At 37.4% G+C, this 24,266-nt stretch overlaps 2 protein-coding genes across 2 annotated transcripts in view; one reads left to right on the plus strand and one right to left on the minus strand.

The window, feature by feature from the left end:
- Positions 1-24,266, minus strand: part of syn3 (synapsin III) — a 219,342-nt gene that overhangs the window by 99,114 nt on the left and 95,962 nt on the right. The gene's annotated exons all lie outside the window — the stretch shown is intronic.
- LOC103027234 (metalloproteinase inhibitor 3) lies at positions 1,630-23,668 on the plus strand. Its single transcript, XM_007256038.4, has 5 exons — positions 1,630-1,923; positions 14,198-14,280; positions 16,429-16,540; positions 18,242-18,363; positions 20,807-23,668. The coding sequence occupies exons 1-5, from the start codon at positions 1,797-1,799 to the stop codon at positions 21,002-21,004; spliced, it is 642 nt and encodes a 213-aa protein (XP_007256100.3). The 5' UTR covers positions 1,630-1,796; the 3' UTR covers positions 21,005-23,668.

Below are 24,266 nucleotides of genomic sequence, written 5' to 3' on the forward strand. Positions count from 1 at the left end.
GTTGGGCCAGGTGTGACTGGGATATATGTAATATATAGGACTAAGGGGTGGAGCTCATAATTGAGGAGCGCTCCATATCCCAAAATGTTGTTCATACTTAACAACATTTATAGTAACCAAGTAAAACCACAAAATTGTACATAAGTACTAAAATGCTGTATCTGTACTGTATTTTAATAAAATTTCAAATTAAAAAAATAATTACCAATCATTCAAAACCCAATTATCCTTAAAGCCAGAGTGGGAGATGCTCTGCACTGTCACCAGGTTTGATGAAGCTGCTTATCATTGAGTGAATCAAGCGATCTCGCTGCTCCCGTTCTGCCTTTCATTTTAAGAACTTTTTACTGCTTATTGTAATAAGTACATAACACAGTACCATATTTTTACTCTCCGTACTTTAGAACTACATTTTACGATAAACTACTTGCAATATTTAAGTACAAAATACGTTGAATACTTCCACTTAAGTGTGGTACTTAAAAACACTTTAACTTCTACTCACTTTTAACTTCAGTCACTTTTTTGAAACAGCACTTTTACTTTTACTCTAATAAAAAAAAACATAAGAACTGCACCCAGTGAAGTAATTTAATGTGAAAGTCCTCCTCTTTCATTATTTTGTATGAAATTATGAGAAGAAATCAACAGTAGATTAAGTACTGGTCAAATCTGTTGTTTTGATATTGAGTAAAATTCTCATTTTTTTTTTAAATAAATTGTTTAAAATCCATTAAATTAAGTTTGTAGGTGTGCTGTGTGTCATCTTGCTTGAGGACGCTGCAAAAAAATCCAGATTAAGCAGCTGGTCATCCATAAAAACATGGATACCCTATATCATCATACCTTATGTTGGTATGGTAGCTTTTTAACCAGCTCATGGCCAGCAGATGATATGTGTTTTTCTGAATAAGCATGTTGTGAAGGTGTGTAAGCAGGTTTTCTTTTGTATTCTGTTTATTATTAATGTAAAAGTTGTGTTTGTGTACTGCTGCGCACCTTTGTGTGTGTGTAACGAGCGGGGGTGTATGCGCACTTGGTGTGTGCATGGAATGGATGTCTGACTGTTGACTGTTGTCAGGGTCCAGATCAGTCAGTGGCGCACCTGTGTTTTCCATTGCTAAGATATCAACATGGCTGAAATTTACCTGACCACACCTTACTTACAGACCACCACGCCATCTGGATTGATATATTCATAACATCTGATGCTATTTAGGTAACAAAGGCGGAATATGTGAAAATGTACTGTAAGCGTGGTGTAATATAGCAATGAGCATCGTAAGGCACGCAGGGTGTAAGATGGAATTGGGCACGTGGTGTTACTGGTTTAATTTATTTTATTTTATTTTTTTTACATTTTTCTTATTTTTTTACTGTGTTTTTAAGGCATTTAAATATGTATTTCCTCCTGTTATTTGCTTCACTTCTTTATTAGTTAGTGTTTCTTTTATTAGTTTTTTTTCTGTCTTTTTTCACAGTGTTTTTTCGTGTCTTTCTGGTTTTTTTTGTGTGAACTTCATTCCACTACATCATGCGTGTGTTATTTTTAAATGGCAGCTGGGCTGTGGTGATTGGCCGCGCGCGCAGCAGCTGGTGGGGGCGTTTCCTGCTCCTCCACTATATGAAGCCGCACTCTGAGCGGAGCAGAAGAGCAGAGGAGACACACACACCCTTATATATACTCTCACACACACTCACACACTCACACTCAGTCAGAGAGAGACTCAGCCTCGAGAGAGAGAGAGAGAGAGAGAGAGAGAGAGACCCGCACAGTTCTGAGTAACTCCTCCATCATGAAGCCTCGCTACCAGGTGCTGTGCGCGCTGCTGCTGCTGTGCAGTCTGCGGGAGGACCTGCTGACGGAGGCGTGCTCGTGCGCGCCCGCGCACCCGCAGGACGCCTACTGCAACTCCGACATCGGTAAGAGCCGCTTTATCTGAGTCTGAGAGAGCGCGCGCGCACTGCTGGGCTTTTCCTCGAGTTCTGATGATCTCGTTTAACTCTGTTAGACTCTGAGAACACGAATACTTCACAACAGCAGCTTAGCTTCTCATACAGAAATAGACTGCGTAGCTAAATAAAAATCTGACACTGAATCCTGGGATTCAGTTGTGTTTGTGACTTGTCTGAGTGAGGTTAAGGCAGGTGTAACAGGTTATAGCTAGGTTAGCACGTGTTGCTCGGAGGAGAATTACTCAGTGTTTGAGTTCCTGGAGGAAAGGGAAATGTATCTAGGGCTGGATAATATTCTGTATTAGTTAGTTAGCACAGTAAGTCTCTGCTAGCACGACTACTCCACAACACCTCAGATTCTTACACAGAATTATTTTAGCTTGAGTAAAAAAATATCTGAAATTTAAATTTGTGAATTGTATTAAAAAGTCAAAAGTTCTGTTTTGGATGGTGTAACACTGTGTTTCTTGTGGAGGAAGTGTAGCCAACTTGCATGTGTTGTGTTGAAATACACAGTGCTTGAGTTTCTGGAGGAAAGGTAAATGTAAACTAGGGCTGATATTAACTTGATAACAGTATTAACAATCCTGAAAAAGTATTTGTCAATTATTGTAATCTGCCATCTGCCTGGTATAGCGTATCACTCATTGACAAATACTGTTGTAATATATATATACAGCTCTGAAAAAAATAAGAGACCACTTAAAAATGATGAGTTTCTTTGATTTTGCCAAATTGAAAACCTCTGGAATATAATCAAGAGGAAGATGGATGATCACAACCATCAAAAGTTTCAGTCATCAATTGTTGCACCAGGAGTGGCATAAAGTTATCCAAAAGCAGTGTGTAAGACTGGTGGAGGAGAACATGCCAAGATGCATGAAAACTATGATTAAAAAACAGGGTTATCCCACCAAATATTGATTTCTGAACTCTTAAAACTTGTTTTCTTTGCCTTTTTGGAGGTCTGAAAGCTCTGCATCTTTTTTTTTTTGTTATTTTTCTCCAGGGCTAGGAACAGGAGTTTGTAGGTGTATATATAGCAATTTAAGTGGCTGTTATATTGTTAATTTTGTTACCAAAGTTATTAGCCCTAGTTTACATTTACCTTTCCTCCAGAAACTTAATTAGTGTGTATAGTATAGTGCTAGATTCTCTCCACAAGCTATATAGTCTTTCTAAAACATATGTTTTATTTGTCATTATATATATATATATATATATATATTTTTTTTTTTTTTTTTTTTTTTTTTTTTATGTAAACTCCACACTGTGCTCAGACTATGAACACCAGTGAACAGCAGTACACCATTGTGTGTTTAGAAATCAGTGTGTGAATGGGTCATGATGGTAAAAAAAGTGAAGTGTTGCACTGCGGCGGGAAAGAAGAGTTAAGTGTAGCCATGGCAACATGTCCCAGTGGGCTGCATGTGTGTTTTTTCTTATTTTTCTGCTTTTTTTTTGGGCTGGACAAATGACCACTTGCCCAAGTGTGGGCAGACAGTTAGTTAGCTGGCTGGTGATTTTACAAGAAGCTGGACACCTCCACCCATATGTGGAATAAACAGTGGAGACTGCAGCCTTAGTCTCTGAGCTTGAACACGGCCTTCCCACATAGAAAGCAGTAGTTTAGGAACTAAGTTAAGTTACGCTATGTTAAGATCTGCTGAGACGGGTTAAATTGGTCATTGTGCTGTCTGACTGTGCCCAGTGTGGGAGCAGCAGTGTCGCCACTACAGCCTGGGGCAATGGGAGGTTGGATGCCTGGCCCAAGGACACAGCTATAGGAGAACACAGGCTGCCCTGGGATTTGAACTCCTGACCTTCCAGTTGTTGGCTCACTGGTCCTAACATTTACCCAGTTTAATATTTCTTAAGAAGTTTAGGGCATAATGACTGCGTAACTTCACTTCACATGGTTATGCAAGCAAGCAACACCCTGCTTGGTGACCTGCTTCATAGGTGGAGAACAAGTTCACATTCTTGAGTATTTATTTTGGAGTACGTCTGGAGTACATGGATTTTTCTCTGCTGTAGAAAGAAAGTTCAGCTTTCATTACTTTATCAGGAGAATTATGGCTTTGAAAAAGTTTTAATGTCTCTAGAGAATAAGAAAATCTTGATTAGTGGTTGTTTGGTGCCTGGTCCTTTTGTGGTGCAAAGCATTTAGCAAGTAGTTGCTCAGAGCAGAGTCCTTTTTTGTAATAAGTTTGATAAATATATATATTTTTGAAAGATCTTTAGAGATTTTTTTTTACAGAAGAACCTTAAGTAACCTCTAAATCCACTTATTTAAATATTTTTGTTTTTTTATGTACACACATCTATATAAAATTGTTTTATATTTTTTTCTATGGCACTGTTAAAATATTTAAATGCTTTGTAGCACTGTTATTTAAAAAAAAACACAATATGCTTAGAAAACTATTATCAGATGTAAAGTAACTAGGGCTGAACGATATGGCCAACATTTATATCACAACATATTTCTTAATTTTTGTCGATAAAATATATATTTTCAACAGTATATATATGAACAATATAGCCACCACCCCTGGTGTATGTAATCATGTGCTGATGGTGCTGGATGATACAATAAAAAATTTTTAGACATTTTTTTAATGACACTTTTTTATTTTTTAAAGACATTGTTTTTATGATGTTTTGACAAGCAGACATGCATCGGCAGTGCCAGAGTCTGCTATTCAAATACGTTCCTTAATAAAATAGTGATTTTTATAACATTTTGTGGCACATTATGCTATTAAACAGGGTTTCTTACACTTTGTAATGTCGATTTGATAAGAAAATGTATCACAATACAATAAAATGTTCATATATTGCCCAGCTCTAAATGTAAGATTTTAATGACAATGATAAATACTGTCATATTGCTCAGCTGTGCATTGACTGCAGTTTAGTATAGGCTGTTATACCAGTAGTATGGATTACTACTATACTATTAAACAGTACTACAAAAATGTAATATAGTGCCAAGTTTATTGGATGACAGTAATTAAGCCTTATACAGCACACAAAAACAATTTTAGTTTTTTTTACTGTTTTACTGTTTTTATTAGATTATTCCAGTCAGAGAAACTAGGTGAGCAGAAATGTAGGAGGTCTGAAGCGTGGGTGTTTGAGAGATACTATTATAAGCTGTGTTCCAGATCACATATATATATATATATATATATATATATATATGTTCTTCTATCCATCCTCTACTTCACATACAATACTGTACTGACCCCTATATCTATCTCGCCTGTTGTGGCTGACAGACAGAAACTGTTTAAGAGTGTTAAAAAGGACTGTTACCAAGTTAACCCTCACAATCCTGCTAAGTTTTCCTCCTCTTTTCATTTTTGGAATGAAAATGACCCTTCGCACCACTTGGTGCTGAAAGTAAAGGTCGCAGCATAGAAAATAGGAAGCTCTGCATTTCTTAAACATATGGCCAATGTTTCCAATGATTGCAAAGCTTCCATCTCCCTCTTGTGGTTAACCACTGATGTTCCACATAGCTCTGCATCCTCGTTAAGCACCAGGCGAGCATGGAGGGGAATCCTATCACTCTCATTCTCGTTTATTTGTGGTAACACGATCACTAAGATTGCATACGCTCTGACTGGGCTCTGTTTCCTCAGCCACTTTTATATAGGCTGTGGATCTGCCGCTGCCTTTCATCTGCTTTAATCTGCCCCTCATCCTGCCTGGCCCTGAAAAAAAAACTGGGGCTCTTTTAAGATGCCATAGGCACTAGTGAGCCCCGCGAAAATCCCTTTTTCAAGGTCCTTTCTGCTTCTGAACGGCTGCCCAGAGTGCTTCTGAGCGACGCCGCTGCATCTGCTGCCGCCTCGCTGCTTCACTCCCACAGCTTTGCACCATCCTCCGTTAAGAATGTGAAATTGTTCTTCAGCTATATTAGATGCCTCTATATATGTGTATATAAGTCACACAGAAGGTTCTCTGTTGAGACGCCATTTAAAGACTGATGTGCACGGATGAAACAAGAGGACACAGGATCAATATGTATGCTAGCACCATAGTTAAACATGTAACAACACACAGCAGGTGTACTCAATTAGAGTTCTGAGTCCTGCAGCGGTCATCAGTTCTGATACTGGAGAACACTAGTTTAAACTCATCTACTAAATCCAATATCTAACTGAGCACTTCCAACGAATAACCAAATATAATATCCAATTCTCCCTTTTGAGAGAAATATGTTATTTGTATGACCATTCTAAGTTATTTTATTTTGGGGTCTTCATGAATAAGAAAGCATAGTTTTTTAAATGTAAGAAAACATGCATTGGCATGAACTCAAGCAGGCTAACTCTAGTAGGTTTTGCATGATGTTTTTTTTTGTATCTGTGGAATTATTATTATGACGCTTGTAGGCCTTGTCTTCTAATCTTTTGGCAAAGGGCAAAAAGAAGATTGGCAGGTATACAGTCTATGCATTCCCTGTGCAAACAATCGTGTCAAAACACCTTCTCTCAGGCATGTTTGGGAGGACTGACTCTACTTCTTCACTGATAATAGTTAATAGAGACCAGTTTCAGTCTTGCTTTGAGAAATTCAAACTTTGAGAGCATAGGGCTAGGTTCATGTGACTTCAGCACTTTTTTTTTGTTATACAGTGAAACCTGTATCGACCTTTTAATTCTTCACAGAGCTTTGAGGACCTGTGGCTTAATTTAGGTTTATGCTGAGGTTGAAACTTAATTGAAATGATGCATGACTCGTCCTCCTACAGCAGAATATGAATGGCGCAGTACAGCTGTCTGCTTTGCTCGGAGTGTTTATGAAATGCTTCATCTTTTAACTTCAAAGGCGACACGGAGGAAGATGACTCAGCCACATTTAGGCTCCCAGTACTCTGTAATCAACAACATGGCGATGAATCATAAATGTCATCCTAAGTGTTCCCCTCCTATTGAGATCTACTTAGTTCTTCAGCTCGAAACCAGGGCAGAACACACTGAAAATCCTTAATAATGGGCAGTGCTTTTGACAGTCACACTTTATCTTTTGTTATTTGTCTACTATACAGTTCTTTTGTTAACCGCTTATGCTCTGTGACTTTTATGTGACTAATTTCACCATAAGGATTACTGTCCAGTAATTGATTACCTGCAAAGCAACGCAATGCAATCTGGCATTTGAGTTGTTCCTAAGTTATACCAGTGGGCAAAAAAGACTGGAACCACCAGTGGTTCCACAAGGTTTAAGAGGTTGGTTGGTTAAACCTTTAGGGACATAACGTAACAATTTTCTCAATTACCCTAATTTGTAAAATAAGGCCCACTTCCCACCTATATGACTGCACCACATAGTTTTAGGCTGCGGTGTAATGAGGTAGATTTTGCACACAGACCCACTTGGCACTGGACTGAAATGGTCTATTCAGTGAAGGCTTCTGGAAAAAAAAGGCTTTCTTGCGCCAGATTAGTGTTTTGCACTACACTTTGGCCTCAGAGGTTTAAGACCCTGCCAAATTAACCCAGCTAAGATGGGGGGTGAGGGGTTTTGAGCACAGGGTGGTGTGGATTGGGCAGGACTGTACCATGCAGGACCGTCTCTGGCAAGAACATTTATTTATACAGGGTCAGGTCAGGTGTAAACCGACGTTTGGTTGAAGGGCAGTATTGAGAGCCACAAGCAACGTTTATACTACAAGCACCTTTGCAAAAAAGTGGCCAATTAGCAATTTGTAGGCTTACTACTTCTGTTTTATTTTTCAGTCGATTAAATCAGATGGTTGTAATGCTGCTTAATCCTGTACAATACTGCTTATTGTTTATACTCTGCCGCAAAGTGCATTCAAAGTGCACCCAAACAGTCTGTAACACTGGGGAACTAATTTAGATGAGTGGTACTCCAAGGCTCATTAAGACTCTCTCTCTCAGTCATCCATATGAAAATCAAACTGGCTTAAATCACATCTGGAATTTTTACACTCCATGAGAAAATTGCTACTTGAGTAAAAGGCAAGCTATTCCAAGCTACTGTACAAACGTGCTAAAACTCAGCCTAATTCTTTCTGTTTGCACAGGAATTCTCTGTACTGAACTGGTACGTCACTTTGATGTTTGTGTCGGATTAGCATACAAATGTTTCACTTCCCCTCTGAATCACACTTTCTTCAGGCAAGGATTTTATTCAGTTTTTGTGTCACAACCCAGTTACCTTTCTCGCAGCATATTGCCACCTACGTTCTGAAATGTAAGTCAAACTCACAGCTCAGTGAAGCATGAATATGTATGCCATAAACCTCATAAACCTCTTAGCAGGAATGTATTACATAAACTGTGGAAATGGCAGAAGGGAGAGAGGCAGATGAAGGCCCACAGTACTAGTGTGAGGATTTCAGCTACAGTAAAAACGCATTGTTTTTCAATATTCTGGTTTAAATATTGGGATATCCAACAGTGTTATTGTACATCACATTGTTTCATCCTATGTCAAACAATGGCCAATTGTGACATACTTTGTTTTGTGGGTATGTCTGCTGAAAACATTGAGATGCTCATTCCTGTCTTAAAGCACGTGAACAGTTTATTTTCACACCTTCCACCTGCGTCGTTTAAATAGCTGCGGAAATTGTGAATATATATACGACGATGATCTGGAAGTTAAGTGTGTTTAGGTATTTTTCTGGTGTATTGCTTTCTTGGTGGCAGAAAACATAGGTGCACCACTGACTGATTAAAATCCTGACAATAGTCCACAAAATAGTGACAATAGACGTTACACACACACACACAAACACAAGATCACGCTGCAGTGTGCAAACCCAAATTTACATCAACAATAAGAAGAACACAGAATAAAATAACATTGCCGTTTGCAGAAGCAATGCACCTTTAAAATAGCAATTTGCCAATGCCAGAACACACCAGACTTTTTTTTTTTTTTTTTTGGCCCAACCACCACCCCCCCTCTTCGGAGGACAATTAATACTTTATTTTTATTTATTTATTTATTTATTTTATTTATTATTATTATTATTATTATTATTATTATTATTATTATTATTATTATTGTTATTATTATTATTTTTTTTATATATATATATATTTTGTGTGGATATAGTTGTGGGAGTTCAGGGTTGGAAGGATCGGACACACCAGACTCTTAAAGGGAATGGCAAGTGACACACTGATCGGTTTATTTTACATTACCCCCAAAATACACCTATGGTTAGTTAAGAGAATTAGTACATGCCTTTTGTACATTTCAAGCAAAAGGCAAGGGTTGATGGCTTGCCTGTAAATCGCTAAAAAAAGGCACAAAATTTTAAGTTTAATCAATATTTTTATACTTTCTATTTAAATTAGGCTAAATGTTTACTACTGCTTAAAAATCTAAAATAAAATCTAACTGTTTAAGCAAAGAGAGACTAAATAATAAAAGGTCAAACTCAAAAAAGCAAATAATGAAATTAAAATGTATACAAAATATACACTTTAAAACTTTTTGCAGTAAATAAAATGATTGTCAGAGCACTAAGCCAGATAAATTGGCTGAAATGTGTGAGAAAGGTTGGTGTAGGTCAGTGGAAGAGTCCAGAAGAGCTGAAGAATTATGTAAGGGACACACTTTCTGTCTCAGAATCAGGCCTGCTGCTGCTTTCTTTCCACATGCTCAGGAACTCTCCCATTGCCATCAGCCATCAGAAGCAGCCAGATGGCTGTGCTGTCCTGTCTTGGAGTTTGAGTTCATGAATCTGAAAGTTGACCCAAAACATTGTTTTGAAGGCTGGGTTCAAAGCAGGAAGTCATGGACTGTGAATAGGACGGACGTCACTTGTGCTGATCTGCTAAAGTTGTGGAATACAGGCAAAAAAAACATCACGCTCTTCAGTGCTGTGCTAAGTGTACTTGTCCACATGATACTGGATAGAATTTAAGTATTCAGGCAGCTGACATAATTAGTCATGTGGTGGCTGTGTGGGTGTCCTAATTTAGTCCACTTTGTTCTGTAGGGGCAAACTGGAGACTGTTAAGCAGGATTTACATACAGTATGGTAGGAAAGTGTCAGTCAGTTTGTTACACAGAATATTTGAGTGCTTAATGATGGAATGTTTAGTCAATTTAACGGGGAAAACGTTTGAAGCCTATATGGACATTTTAATGTTCCACACAGTAGTAAATCTGTGGTTCTAATTGTGATTTATACTGATATAAACCTTTCAGCTCATTGACAATATGGCAATTAAATCAATTGTATTAAATCAATACGAGTGCCATTATATTGAGTGTCAAAGCCAACTGTTAAAGCCAACATCATGCTTGATGAAGCCTATCAGTGATCTGGCTCTGAATGGCCTCTTCTAACTCAGCATGTTCTGTTAGCTGAGGGGACAGAGAGAGAGCAGCGCCGCTAAAGAAAATGCCAGAACTTTCTCTCCACTGCGCCAGAAGAATGAGCCTCTTCTGTTTTTTTGGAGCAGCCTGAGGAATGTGAGCCTTAAGGAAATGTGGGAAGGAAATTCCTGTGAGGAAAGATAACAAACATCTTTGCCACCACAAGAATCCTCTATCACCTCTGCACCCTCGCTCTCTGCTCTTTTTTCTTCTTCTTCTTCTCTTTTTTCCTGTGTCGGGGGGAGCAGGTGAAGCCTATACTTTGTCTGATGGAGGGGGGTGTTTGGGAGCAGAAACATGCTTGGTGTAGAAAAGCCTATTCATGGCTAGATGAACCACCTGTTTTTAAAGGGGTCCAATCATCTCATTCACACATGTTATGTCTGTTCCTCCTATCTCACCACTGTTTATATGTCAAATGCAGTCAGATAAGATCTCAGTCTTGTGACTGTTCAGATGTCTGCTCTGCCACATATGGGTCTGCCTCGCATGTGGAATGAGGAGATCACGAGAAGGTGCAGGACTAGCCTGCCCTTATTCTCTGATCCAGCAGGAGATAGTCCTCAGTTTCTCAGTGAAAGGGAAAATAAGTAGATTGAGAGATAATTTTAGAACATATTGCATTTTTATTATTTAAAATCTGGATAGCAGCTGTGCATAGATCTTTGTTCCTTGATTCAAATGCAGTTGTTCCATTTAAACTACTTATACAAACAGCACTATGTTTTGTAAGTATGGGAAGTATGATGATATTTACTACTATTGTGGAAAACAAAACATATAGTATATCATATTAGTACTTGAAACACTAAGCGATTGCATATGTCACTACAACAACTACATACTTCGTGTATTTAGCGTTGGTTATATCGGGGGATTGAAGTTTGATGCCAAGCCATCTGTGGTCAGAGGTCCAGGGGTTTATTGGCCCTCCCTCTCCCCCATTCCTCAGCCTGATGTTAGCCAGTGTACGCAAGTATTGCTTAGCTCTATGTTTCACAGTAAATTCAATTAAACGTACTCACTTATTATATATATTAGGGCTGCATCTAATGCCAATTTCAGTAGTGCCGAGTAGTAATATGCCGATTATTGGTTCAATTAGTTGATTAGTCTCGGTTATTGTTTGTCATACCCTCCATTTGTACTTCCCACTAGTGAGGAGCGCTAAATATTTAAGCCCCAAGACCAATTTTGCAGTACATTTTGATAGTTTGACTTAACTATATTAAACAAATAATTACAAAGGATATTATAGGAAACATTCACACAGTCTGGATGTTGTTTTCAGGAGATTTCAGGATACTAATATATATTTTTTTAATGGAGTAGACAGAGTACTAGGGGTGTGTCATATCGTATCGTACGTGATAATATCGCCAAAAATGTTGAATAACGTGAACAATATTATACCCTGAAATATCATGCCATGTCACCCACCCCTAATTAGCACATCAAAGTACTACTTTTTTGCCGTTTTAGCAAAAAAAAAATCACACTGTTCTCATTCCCCATTATATATCTACTAGATACAGATTATATCTGTCCAGTAGTATTTATTTTACTTTAATCCTGGATATATGGAGATATTTTGAGTGCATTATTAGTATCATGACATTCTGGATCATTGACTTTGTTACAAATCTGATAAAATTATTATTTTAAATATCTCAATTAGCCATATTATACTGCATGCAATAATAAAATTCTAATTCTAATTCAGTGTTTTGTCATATCGCCAAAAGTATCGTTATCGTGAAAATACCATGAAATATCGGGATATTATTTTAGAGCCATATCGCCCACCCCTACAGAGTACAGTATCTCTCTAACACTTATCCACTTATCAACGTTAATTTTAACTAATGTAGGAGTGAAGCCTATTTAAACTCGCCTCAGCAGCTCTCTTCAGTAATCTAACTCACCACGGGTAATATAAAAAAAATCTGTGTTAACATTGTACAGAACTAGTAAAGACAGACTGTAGAGTATTGTGTAGTTAAATGTGTGTGTTTGTGTTTAATGGTGTTTAAACACACCGTTCTCCCACCAACACTGAAACCTTATTATGTGCCAGCTGAACATGAGGAAAGGCCAATCAGGATGCTCAGGATTTGTTGCTCTTTTACTAAATGTGTATGTGTTTTCCTCTCTCGCATTTTTTTCTCTCTCATGTGCGCTCTCTCTCTCACTCCATCACACATTAACTATGTGGATAATGAAATTCTGCATCAACTATTTTTTTATAGTCAAATAATTTGTCGATTACGCCGACTAATTGTTGTAGCCCTAATATATAATATATGTTTTTTAATATCTTATGTTCTAAGTAATAATGATATATAGAAAATACTTGGCCATAAAAGTGTAGATACAATGTTTTTTGCACTTGGGCACTAGGTCATCAGGGGTGGATCTGCGCCACAGTCTATGCATAGCCTGACACGTATCTCTTCAAAAACAGAACTATATGCATCTCAGTGATGCAGATCACAGCAACTGTGACTGGTTCGCCAAGCTATGTGTTCCCACTGATACCTTTACTGTTAAACTGCAGAGACACAGAAGTATAACTGTATAATAGTGTACTCATTAGGGATGCAAATGATTAATCGACTTTAGATTAATTGTCGATCAAGAGGTTGCTCGAACAAAATGTATTACTCGCGATTAATCGCTAGAGGGCGCTACTGTAGTAACTTGAACAGAGCGTGAGAACGAGAGGTGAACACGACTCGCGAGAGACCAGGGTTGAAAACAAAATGAAGCGGGCGAAAATAAGTGCGGTGTGGGACCATTTCAACATTGTTAATTTAGGCAAAGAAGTCAAATGTTCTCTGTGTAATGCGGTATTGAAATACAATAGTTCCACTAGCTCACTCAGTTATCATTTGAACGCCGTCACAGTTTCACTGAGAGCGCGAGCGTGTGATGAGAGAAGGGCGGAGGACATTACAGAGAGGATATGCAGCATGATCAAGAGAGATTTGATGCCAATCAAGACAGTTGACAGTACAGGGTTTCAGGATCTCATTGCATTGAGGATTGTTGAGGATTTCCTAATTAATAGCCTAGATGCAGTTTCTTCATAATCTATAGGCTCAATAATAATCTGTTTGGCTCTCTATTTAATTTCTTCTATTCTTTTTTTTTTTTTTTTTAATATGTCTAATGGTACAAAAACGCAAAAACTGAGCCAGTCCTTAATTTATTTCTTTTTTTAAATTAAAGAATGTATTTTCTTATACCATAAAAAGTCTGCTTTCTTTTCCTAATGCATAATTACTTGAGGAATATATAATATAATATAATACAATATAATTATCATAATATAATATATACTTTTTGAGCTCAGTGTTTTAACTATTTAGCTGGTATTTTTAAAGGCCCTATTGAAACACTAAAATTCAGGTAAAAACGCCGCTTATCAATTAATCGAAAGTCGATCGATAAGATCAATCAACTAATGATTAACGAATTAATCGATAATTTGCATCCCTAGTACTCATAAAATAATATAATATAGTCTCTTCAGAATGCTATGCAGTCCAGGACTAGGCTTAATTCCTTTCTGGGAAATCGGCCTCGAGACAACGGAGAATGCTGGCTGCTGACCTAGAATCCGTCCTGTCCATATAATGAATTTGATTAGGTTTTGAAAGGCAAAAGCTGACCTTTGTCAGCATCCAATCCTCCAGCTCAGATGGTGGAAAAACAGCTTCTTGAATCTGTTTACGGCTGCTGCTCTGGCTTTGTTCTGTTTAATCAGAAGCATCTGGGTTCCTGCTACTGCTCTCTGTGCATGTGACTCAGGCTGTCTGTACGATATTAACCAGGACGTACTCGTGTGCTTTGTTTGCAGTGATCCGAGCCAAAGTGGTGGGGAAGAAGCCACTGAAGGACGGACCCTTTGGCACAATGCGCTACACAGTCAAGCAGATGAAGGCAAGTCAGAAGGAGTGTCGTGCTCCACGACACAGTCGAGTTACACAACTAATATATATCACAACTATTCTACTACATTACTACTCCACCCCTAGTACAGGTTCACTGTGTTCTTTTGGAACAGTAAAATGGGGAAGGCAAAAACGCATAAAAAAAGCATTAAATAGAAGGGCATAGTATTCTAACCAGGTTACGTAATGCTACACATTCCAAGTGCATGACTGAGGGCAAGAGGAGTCATTTGACTTAGACAGGTGCAGAGTGCAGGACAGAGCCCATGTCTCCAGTATGTGGACACGAGTATGTAAACATCTGTGGCTGCTGAAAACTCAGATAATTTGCTTGTAATGAGGCTCTGTCAGGGAAGAAAGGGCCATTATAAGATTTAAAATGAAAACGATACTCAAGATCAGTAGTCTCCAACCCTCCTCATGGAGAGCTAACTTCCCACAGACTTTAAATCCAGTCCTAATCCACACCACCTGATCCAACTCATTTCTGCTCCAGAATAGTTTGGGATTAAAACCCGCTGGAAGATTGGTGACCACAAGAAATACATTTGCATTCAAATTATACTGGATACGTGTTTCACTTCTGATGTTTTTTACATATTTAAAAGTTTCCATAGAGCTATTAAACTTGCCCACACGTTTTGCGTGACTGTTTTTCCTCAAATGGTTTAACCCTTGTGTGGTGTTTGGGTCATTCATTCGGGTTTTCATTTTTCATCAAATGATACTAAAAAAATATTTTTTCTAACTCAAACTCATTAGCATTGGCTCATTTTTTTGGAGAAACATATATCATAAACACACACTGTACACCCCCCACCCCACACACACATTTATATTACATACAGTATGTTTGGCCAAGGGCTAATAAACATTGCTTCATTTGTAAATTTGAAACTAAACAAAGTTTCTACTCATATCTTGAGTTAGATTCATTTTCTTTTATATTTTATTAAAAACTAATAAAAACAAATTGCACTTTTTGAAAGAAATGTAACATAAGAAAGGTAAAGAGCAAATATTAACCATGTAAGCTGTTTATATTGCTTGCAATTTAGGTGAAGCAAGCATGTGTAAAGCATTTTAATGTAAAATTGCTTAATTTTGCTCAATTAAACACAAATAACAAAGTAAACGAGTAACAAAAATATGAACACCACACAAGGGTTAAGCAGCATAAATAAAAAATGGAAAGAAAAAGTGAGCCAAATCCAGACAGTGATTAAATATATTCACACAGCCTGTAGAAAAAAGCATTGCCAATATAATAGAACGCTCTACAGCAGATAAAGTGTGAGCTAGAGCCATGGAGCTGAAGAAGAGTGTTCTCTGAATGGATGAAGCTACATCCAGTCATTTTTGGATGAGCTGTGGAGTTTTGGATGAGGTGGAGAGTTAATCAGCCAACATCCTGAACTCACTGATGCTCTTTCAAGATTTAAGAGTTTTGTTGGCAGCTGTTGGCAGTTGCACTGTATAATAAAGTGTATACTTTGCTAAGCTTTCCCTCACATGCAACTAGGCCTGTCATAATAACCAGTTTGTTTTTTTGTACAATATATTGTCAATTTACTGAGAAATAATTGCAATAAAGAACTATATTGTAATTTTAAGTCATTCTAATATATTCTACATGTTTATGCATAGTACTGTAACATAGTAATACTTTTACAGAATTACAGAATAACTCTTGAGCAATAAGATTTAAATTAATACAATTATTCAGGCATTAGAATTGTAAAACAAAAACATTTAAATATCCTATATAAATACAATATAAATATATATAAATACAACACTGATTGTAAAAACAATGTATTGATACCAGCTTTTTCTTTAATACCTTTAATTAAAAAAAATGTATGTGTCCATATAGTGTATTTTAGGTTAAGTTTTATGCAAATATACTGTAAAATAATTTCACATTGAAGAATATAAACTGTTTTTGTTAGCTATTGAGAATGCTGTTCACTGCAGCAGGCTGTGAAAAATGTCTGTTAATGGAATTTAGAGGCCAGAGGGTTAGGGTCTGTTAGAAAGATAAAAACGAAGGATCGGAACTGGATCAAGCACTCTGACAACTTTTTTTCACACAGCTCAAAACATTTAACACTGTGTTCTGTTTTATTTTGTACAGATGTACAAAGGATTCAACAAAATGCAGCACGTCCAACACATCTACACAGATGCCTCAGAGAGCTTATGCGGAGTCAAGTTTGAAATCAACAAGTACCAGTACTTGATCACAGGTGAGTTCAAGCTATATGACTGATTGCTAAACCACTGATTAAATATATAGAAATAGCTGGAGAGGTTAAGATCAATACAAAGCCCCACACTGTTGATCACTGCTTCTTTAGACTCCTGTGTGTGTGTGTTCGCACAGGAAAAAAAATAATATCTGGTAGACTTTTAACAGTATTGCTTTCAGACCTGAATTATTTATATATTCTAATATAAAATCTAAACGAATGTTATACCCAATTAACTAAATTAAGTAACATTTTGTAAGTAACAATGTCTATTGGATTGGAAGCATGTGCTTAACATTTGAAATTTGGATTTGATATTGACCTTTTCGTTCACAAGCCATCATTGAACACGGCACACGGCCGTGGGGTTAGTCTACAGCCATGCCACCGTGGCTCCAGAGCAGTGCTGGGCTGGTGCACCTGTTGCAGAGGTTGGGATCTTGTCATAGGTGATAAGCCGTAAACAGCCGAACGCTAAATATAAACAGCTAAAGGACCTTTGGAGAATGGAGACATAGGAGGCCGTTTAATCTAATGGTACAGTGCAAGATTGGTTTACCATAGCTAACAGGCCTTAAACCCATCTGACCTGAATATGATGTATTTATGTAACATACTGATTATGAAATGCTTAAAAATATACCGCATGTGATACCCAACCCTACGTACTCAGTGTGGGAATGATGCACAGCCTTTAATAATATTTTATCTCATTTAGGGCTGGGGAACATATTAGAGAACTGTAGACAGATGTTTATTACCATTTACTGCTGTGTGGATGTATGAATGCCACTCATATTGCTTTTAGAGTGGTTGGTAAACTATTTAAACTATTTTTATTTGCGGCCTATTGGCAAACATTGGCAACATCTGCTAAAGTGATGCAGCAGGCTGAGCGCTGTTTACAGCTACATGAATTTTACAGTTGGATAGAATGAAACATAGTTTGAGCAGGTAGAGACAGATTTTTTTTTACTTTCCCATTTAAAAAGCACAATACACACACATACAGCTCTGGAAAAGATTAAGAGACCACTTCATTGATTTTGCTATTTATAGGTATATATTTGAGTAAAATGAACATTCTTGTTTTTTTTTCTATAAACTACAAACAACATATAACCTAAATAAAAAAAAAATGTAATTTAGAGCATTCATTTGCAGAAAATTAGAAATGGCTGAAATTACAAAAAAGATGCACAGCTTTTAGACCTCAAATAATGCAAAGAAAACAACAAGTTCATATTCATAAAGTTTTAAGAGTTCAGAAATCAATATTAGGTGGAATAACCCTGGTTTTTAATCAGAGTTTTCATGTATCTTGGCATCATGTTCTCCTCCACTAGTCTTACACACTGCTTTTGGATATTTTTATGACACTCCTGGTGGTGCAAAAATGATTTGATGGCTTGTGATTATACATCTTCCTCTTGATTTATATTCAAGAGGTTTTCAGTTTGGTAAAATCAAAGAAACTCATCATTTTTAAGTGCTGTATGTTGCTCCTTTGGTACTGTATTATATGCCATCAAACTAATGCAAACAGCAAGTGAATGATGGGTGTGGATTAAGCATGAATGTTAGAATATAAGGCCTCGCCCAGACTTCTCAGATAAGTTTGATCAGATAGATTTATTTTTTAACATATAAACATTATAGTCTCTGGGGCAGCACTAATCACTCTCATCTCTTTGGCAGGCCGTGTGTATGATGGGAAGGTCTACACGGGGCTGTGTAACTTCAACGAGAGGTGGGAGCGTCTGTCCCTCGCCCAGAAGAAAGGAATCAACCATCGCTACCAGCTGGGCTGCAACTGCAGGGTGAGTGGCGGCTGTGCTGCACCAGGCACGAAGGAGCTGGAGCACACAGGGCAAAAGAGCGACCGCCCACACGCCACTAGCCGGAGGGGCAAAGCCAGGGACAGATTTCTGTTCAAACACAACACAGTACTCTGACAGCCTAAAACACAGTCCAACACAGTGCCACCCATATACACACACTCTTATCCCAGTTTCTCTTCTATAAAACCCTAAGCTGGTGTACACTGTATGTGGTGAAACTTAACTCTGTAGCCCCCTGATAACAGCTGTAAGCCTCTCATGTTAACATGTAAAGCAGTTTGATAACGTAGGTTCATGATCAACTGCAGCTGAGCCTTTATTCTGCCCTGAACTGATGTGGTCCTTATTTTTAAACACATGGGTTAAAATGGATGATGGAAAATGGAGATTTAAAAGATTTACAGATGTCAAAGCTTGCAAAGTAACAGAAAGATATACAGCTCCACAGGAGCTATTAAAGCACTTAAATAGATGGTAATTACTTTCCCTGTTTGTGTAAAACTAGGATAAGAGGGCTTGATTGCTGTGCAACCTGTCCCATGTAGTTTAGCTAATGGTTGATTAAATATTGGACATACACTTTCTTGCTTTTAGTCTGAAACATTTTACTAGGCACTTTGCTGAAACCACTAGCTAGTTTTCCTGCTAGTAAAACAGGGGTGAAAAATGGATGGTAATGATTGGTGTAAGGTTTTACAAAATTCCTAATGAGTTTCAATTAATTTTAAATAAGCACTTATTGAAAGCATTATTTGAAGTAGAAGCTGGAATGGTAGTCACAATACCACAATACAATGTGCTGTATTGTGTGTAAATAATGATAAATAATTATTATCTGTTTTACTGTTTTATCCGTATAATGTAGATTTTACCTACAAATATATAAGATATAAAAGACAACTTATAGATATAATTGCCAATCTCCTCTTTTCAAATATATACCCAACACACAAGCTTCTTTGTAAGTAACAAAATTAATCTGGTTTAGTACAAGGAATGACTTTCTAGACTTACTAGAAATTATTGTTTTAAATCTCTGCGTGCATGCAGGACCCAGTGTGCAGGTTTTTATACTGGCTTGTTTTTCTGAATGCTAGCCTCACGCTTCATTGGTACTCATACCATATCATTACACTTTGCTTTGGCTTCCGCCTGCTTTTTCAGTAAACACTTATTCAGTGCTGCTGCATGCCGAGCCCACGTGGCCAAAATGTTTCAGTCACAAAAGGCTTAATGTTCAACCAAGTGCTCAAGTAATGCATCTGAATAGTATAAATTCTAATGCATGTGTATTGTTCTTGCACGCAATACACCAAGTTTAAGTCACAAAAAGTTTACAGGTATTTCTGAAACATCCTTCTATCAGAACTTCTGCCTGTCTTAACATGAACCTTCTCGCACAGACAAGTCCTTTGAAGACTTGGGTACAGGTGTGTGTCAAGAGGCATTTCCTTTTACGGCCTTTAACTGGCTTTCTACAGGAACAGAACTTTTCCACAACTGACAAGCATCAAATTTTATATTCATAAGCCATCTGGAAATTACGCTTTACCAACCGACCTGTTGTGTTCCTGCATTTCACGTTTTTGAATTACTTGTGTTTCAATAAATTGCTGCCATTCACCTCCAGCATCTGCCTTAAACGTATGAATGTGATTCATTTGCATTTGCATTCTTAAGTGAAGGAAGATGCAAATAATGGTGCATCAGTTCTGCAGCTACAGTAAGCGTAGCTTGACTTTTATTCAAAGCGCTAAAAAAGCTGAAAAGCCTCCTTCAAACTGGGAGGAAGTAACAGTTCAATGTGTGACACTCGCATCAATATCTGTAATCAACTGCAGGCACACACATACATTCATAAACCTGTTTATATCACCTCTCTTCCCCTGTGGAGGGAGTGAATTACCTGTCTGGTGCTTTATAAAAAAAAGCTACATCTGCACTGCACTCTGTTAATATACCCTTTAATGTTGCCTCACTGTAATTACTGTCAGAAATACACAGTCATATATAAACATGATCGACAAATTAACACTCAGGGGTCCATTTATACGTCAAATAATGATTTGCATTAATCATTAATCATTAAACACAGACTTTTTGGAAATTTTTAAATGTTAACTATACATTATATTTTAATGGTCCGGGACTAAATTGAAAATATGGTTTCTTGTTTTACAAGAAAACAACATCCATTTTCTAAATAGATCTCCTGCATGTGAAAACTAAAACTAGGAAAACTTAATGGTATTGGAATCATATTTATATTTGCAAATTACTGGTTTGCATCAATCACTTTGTTGAGTGTTAAAAGAACCATTTTTCAAAAATATGCAAGAAAATTTAAAGACAGTGAGTCTGCATCTTTTTTTTCTGCTTTGAAGCTACAGTTCTATAGTCTTGCTCCTCTCTCTCTCTATAGATTAAGCCCTGTCACTACCTGCCCTGCTTTGTGACCTCAAAGAACGAGTGCCTGTGGACGGACATGCTGTCCCACTTCGGCTACCCTGGTTACCAGTCGCGCCACTATGCCTGCATCCAACAGAAAGAGGGCTACTGTAGCTGGTACCGGGGGATGATCTCACGTGACAAAACCATCGTCAACACCACTGACCCCTGAACACTCCCAGCACTTTCCACACACTTTCCCTCTCTTTTAAAACCTGGCTTCTTTCTACTATCCCTCAAACCTTCATTTAAAAAAAAAAAGTTATCCATATGGAGACGTAGGTCAAGTCTTGCAGACTGCGGCAACTTTTACAGGTGCCTGTGAAAGCACTTTCAGTGTACACAATACCTGTGTTCTACTGCGTACGGTCACGCTGTGGTCACCCTACCTGCACTCTGCTGTCCACAGAGACACGCTGAGCTGTTACCGCCCTCAGAAGGACACATTAAAGGGAGAGACAAGAGTTGTATCAGGGAAAAATCTTGCCATTAAAATAATCAGAAAAGCTGCCTTTAACTTTAATACTGTACATACAGAAATAATAAATTAAGATTATATTGATTTCTTAAGTTTTAGCACTATATATTCCTTCAAAACTATTCAGATCAGATTAAATAAAATGAAATAAAAAAAGGCTTGTTCATAATCAAGAAATCTTCCCTTGCAATTTCTTGTGTCCCCCTTTAGGTCTTTTGAGAATGCACTAAACTTGCTTTCTAAACTGCTGGCGCTTTTTCAACATCACAGTTGCGTATAAGGTGAATGATACTTCCAGTGTTGTTCTATAAAGCAATAAGTGTTACATGCCGTATATAATCTCTGGCAAAGAAAAAATAATGTATTGTGCCAACAAACAGCGTCATTTAAAACAGCACACGTGATTCTCAACAACAGCGTTTTAAAAACCAATCAGAGGGCAGTGTTCATGCGAGGTAATAATTTATGAAAGCAATACTTTACGGTCCTCCCACAGAAGCACTTAGGTATTGTATTATAATGATTTTAGAGTTATATGAATAACTGTATGTGCGTATACACAGATATACAAATTTCCACAATATATATATACTGTAATACAGAGATATACAGTTCTCCACAGTTCTTGAGGTCTGAAAACTACAGTTTTCACCCTCTCATTACCAGGCCTGGTAGAAAGTGGCCAACCATTTCCATTACCAGTCCAATTAGCCATCTGTAATAATTACAGTTTGAGATTTGAATACCTCTGCTGTAAACTATATATTTATGAAATCTCTGCTTGCCTCCTGCTTTGTGCTGTAGAGTTCAATTTCCATAGTATAATCTCATGTATTGAGGATGTATTTGTTTGAATATTCACAAAAAAATCTATCAAAGATTTCTATATATATATATTTTTTACAAGAAAATGCAGCAAAAATGAACCTTATAGCACAAATTTTGGGGAACACTTATTTTTTTTGAGAGGGGCAATAGATGCAATTTATTTTGTTTCTCTTGCTGTTTGATATAAGCTAAGAAACAGTGACCTGACTGAAACCTCTGTTGTATGTCATGAGCACTAATAATGTTACAATGGATTATTACACCTTCTGAGTTAGTTTAAGGTTGGTTGACGGTGGTTCTCATTTTGGTCCTCAGAGACACCCCCAGTGGCTCACATTTTAGCTCTATGTGTTGGGATCTGGCACGTAGCCAAAATATCGATTGGTGTTGGGTGGTGGCCCTGAGTGCAGATAAAAAAAAAGTACTGGTTTACAGTGTAGACCACACAATTATCATCTGGCTTTTTTATTATGAACCTTTTTATTATGTACTTAGAATAAGATCACACATTTCATGCAAATAATATATGAAAAGCTGAAACACCGGAAATCAATGCCAGATATGTCTAATTACCAACAAAATACAGTGCCAATGCATCTTAAACTAGTAGTTATTGGTGTTAAGCAAATTGATGGTACGTCACTGCATAAACAGAGGTTTTAGCTCTAAAGTATTTCTGTATATGTAAAATATATTAAACTATTTCAAATGAAAAGATGCAAATAATTGTGATTTGTCACTAACCTTTTATTTTTTTATTTTTTGAGATTATTCACAGTATCTTCAGTCCATTCCTCTGAAAGGGACTAAGGTGCTTTGGGCCGGGATGACACGACAGACATAAACAATACTTATCAGCTACCCATTACCAAATTATTGTTTATCAATACTTTTGGAAAAAAGGTTTCAATCCAAGATCCTGGTGTACCCCTGTCCTGCATGTTTAGGTTAAGAGCTTTCTCTGCTCTAATAAACCCACTTTAATTAGGGGTTTATTAATGAGCTGGACAGTTTAATTAAACGTGTGGGGTCATTGAAAACACCAATGGCAGGGTTTAATCTAATAATCCACTACCACTGATCTGTTGTCGCAGTGTCATCGCTCATGTTCTGGACCACCATAGTCTCTGTCACTTTAATGTGGGTGGGTTGGGTGATGCTAATGTAAAATACTGTCTGCTTAACACGCACTCCAGTCAATCCAGTCCTGGATGTTTTTAGGGGAAAGGCTGAGAATGATCAGGAGAGACTTTATGTAAAGTGAGTGTGTGAGGATGTGTGTATACACCGATTCCTAAGGGGTAAACAATTTCCCATAGGGGCTTACAGAAATGTTTTGATTTTTAATTTGTGTTTTATATTTTTATAATAAAGATTTAATGAAAATTGCATTTGTGAACATGTCATATTTAACAAAATGTATGTCGATATTTTAAATATAAAATTCCTATTTGAAATGCCTGTCTGAAACTGGACAGGATGACTGTATATATGTTATATCAGTTTCGAAATAAACAAATCATGTTTGTTCTTGTATGTTTTTCCTTGTACAGTGATCAACTTTAATCAAGTCATACCATGCACAGGAAACTTCCACACAAACTGAAAAAAAAAAACTTGTTGCCACATTTACTTGATATGTACATGATATAAGAATGTAAAGATTGCCAATCTATGAGAAAATCAAGTTGTTTTTTATAGCACTGTTATTGGGTTCCAAAAACTTTGCTCAAAAGCTCCCCCATGGACAGTCAGTACAGTAAAGATGGCTGACCTGTGCAAATGCAATACATCTGGCTAACGGAGCATTGTCCACAAACTTCTAGACAACATGTGGGGTGCCCAAACTTTTGCCATAAATATAGTTGGTCCAAAGCTTCTCCTTACTGTGAACAAAATGTTGCCCAAAAGCTGCTTGGTCCAATATCTTCTCCATGCACACACAATACTGGACAGCTGGCTGATTTCTAGGGTGCCCAAACTTTTGACCAAGAGCTGGTTTATCCAGCATCTCCTCCATACACACACAGTACTGGAGAGCAATGCAGAGAAAGGGTGGGGATCCATCTTACGGTTCCAAGCATTACTGTTAATGAACTTATGAATGTGTGCACACTCAGAAAAAAAA

The sequence above is a fragment of the Astyanax mexicanus genome, chromosome 2 (assembly GCF_023375975.1).
Source record: "Astyanax mexicanus isolate ESR-SI-001 chromosome 2, AstMex3_surface, whole genome shotgun sequence".
In the NCBI taxonomy this organism is placed as follows: Eukaryota; Metazoa; Chordata; class Actinopteri; order Characiformes; family Acestrorhamphidae; genus Astyanax; species Astyanax mexicanus.

Excerpts from the sequence above, each read along its gene's own strand:
- LOC103027234 (XM_007256038.4), top strand. The coding sequence starts at position 1,797 with ATGAAGCCTCGCTACCAGGTGCTGTGCGCGCTGCTGCTGCTGTGCAGT. Across the intron at positions 14,281-16,428 it reads ACACAGTCAAGCAGATGAAG|ATGTACAAAGGATTCAACAA; the intron begins GCAAGTCAGAAG and ends TATTTTGTACAG. Across the intron at positions 18,364-20,806 it reads AGCTGGGCTGCAACTGCAGG|ATTAAGCCCTGTCACTACCT; the intron begins GTGAGTGGCGGC and ends CTCTCTCTATAG.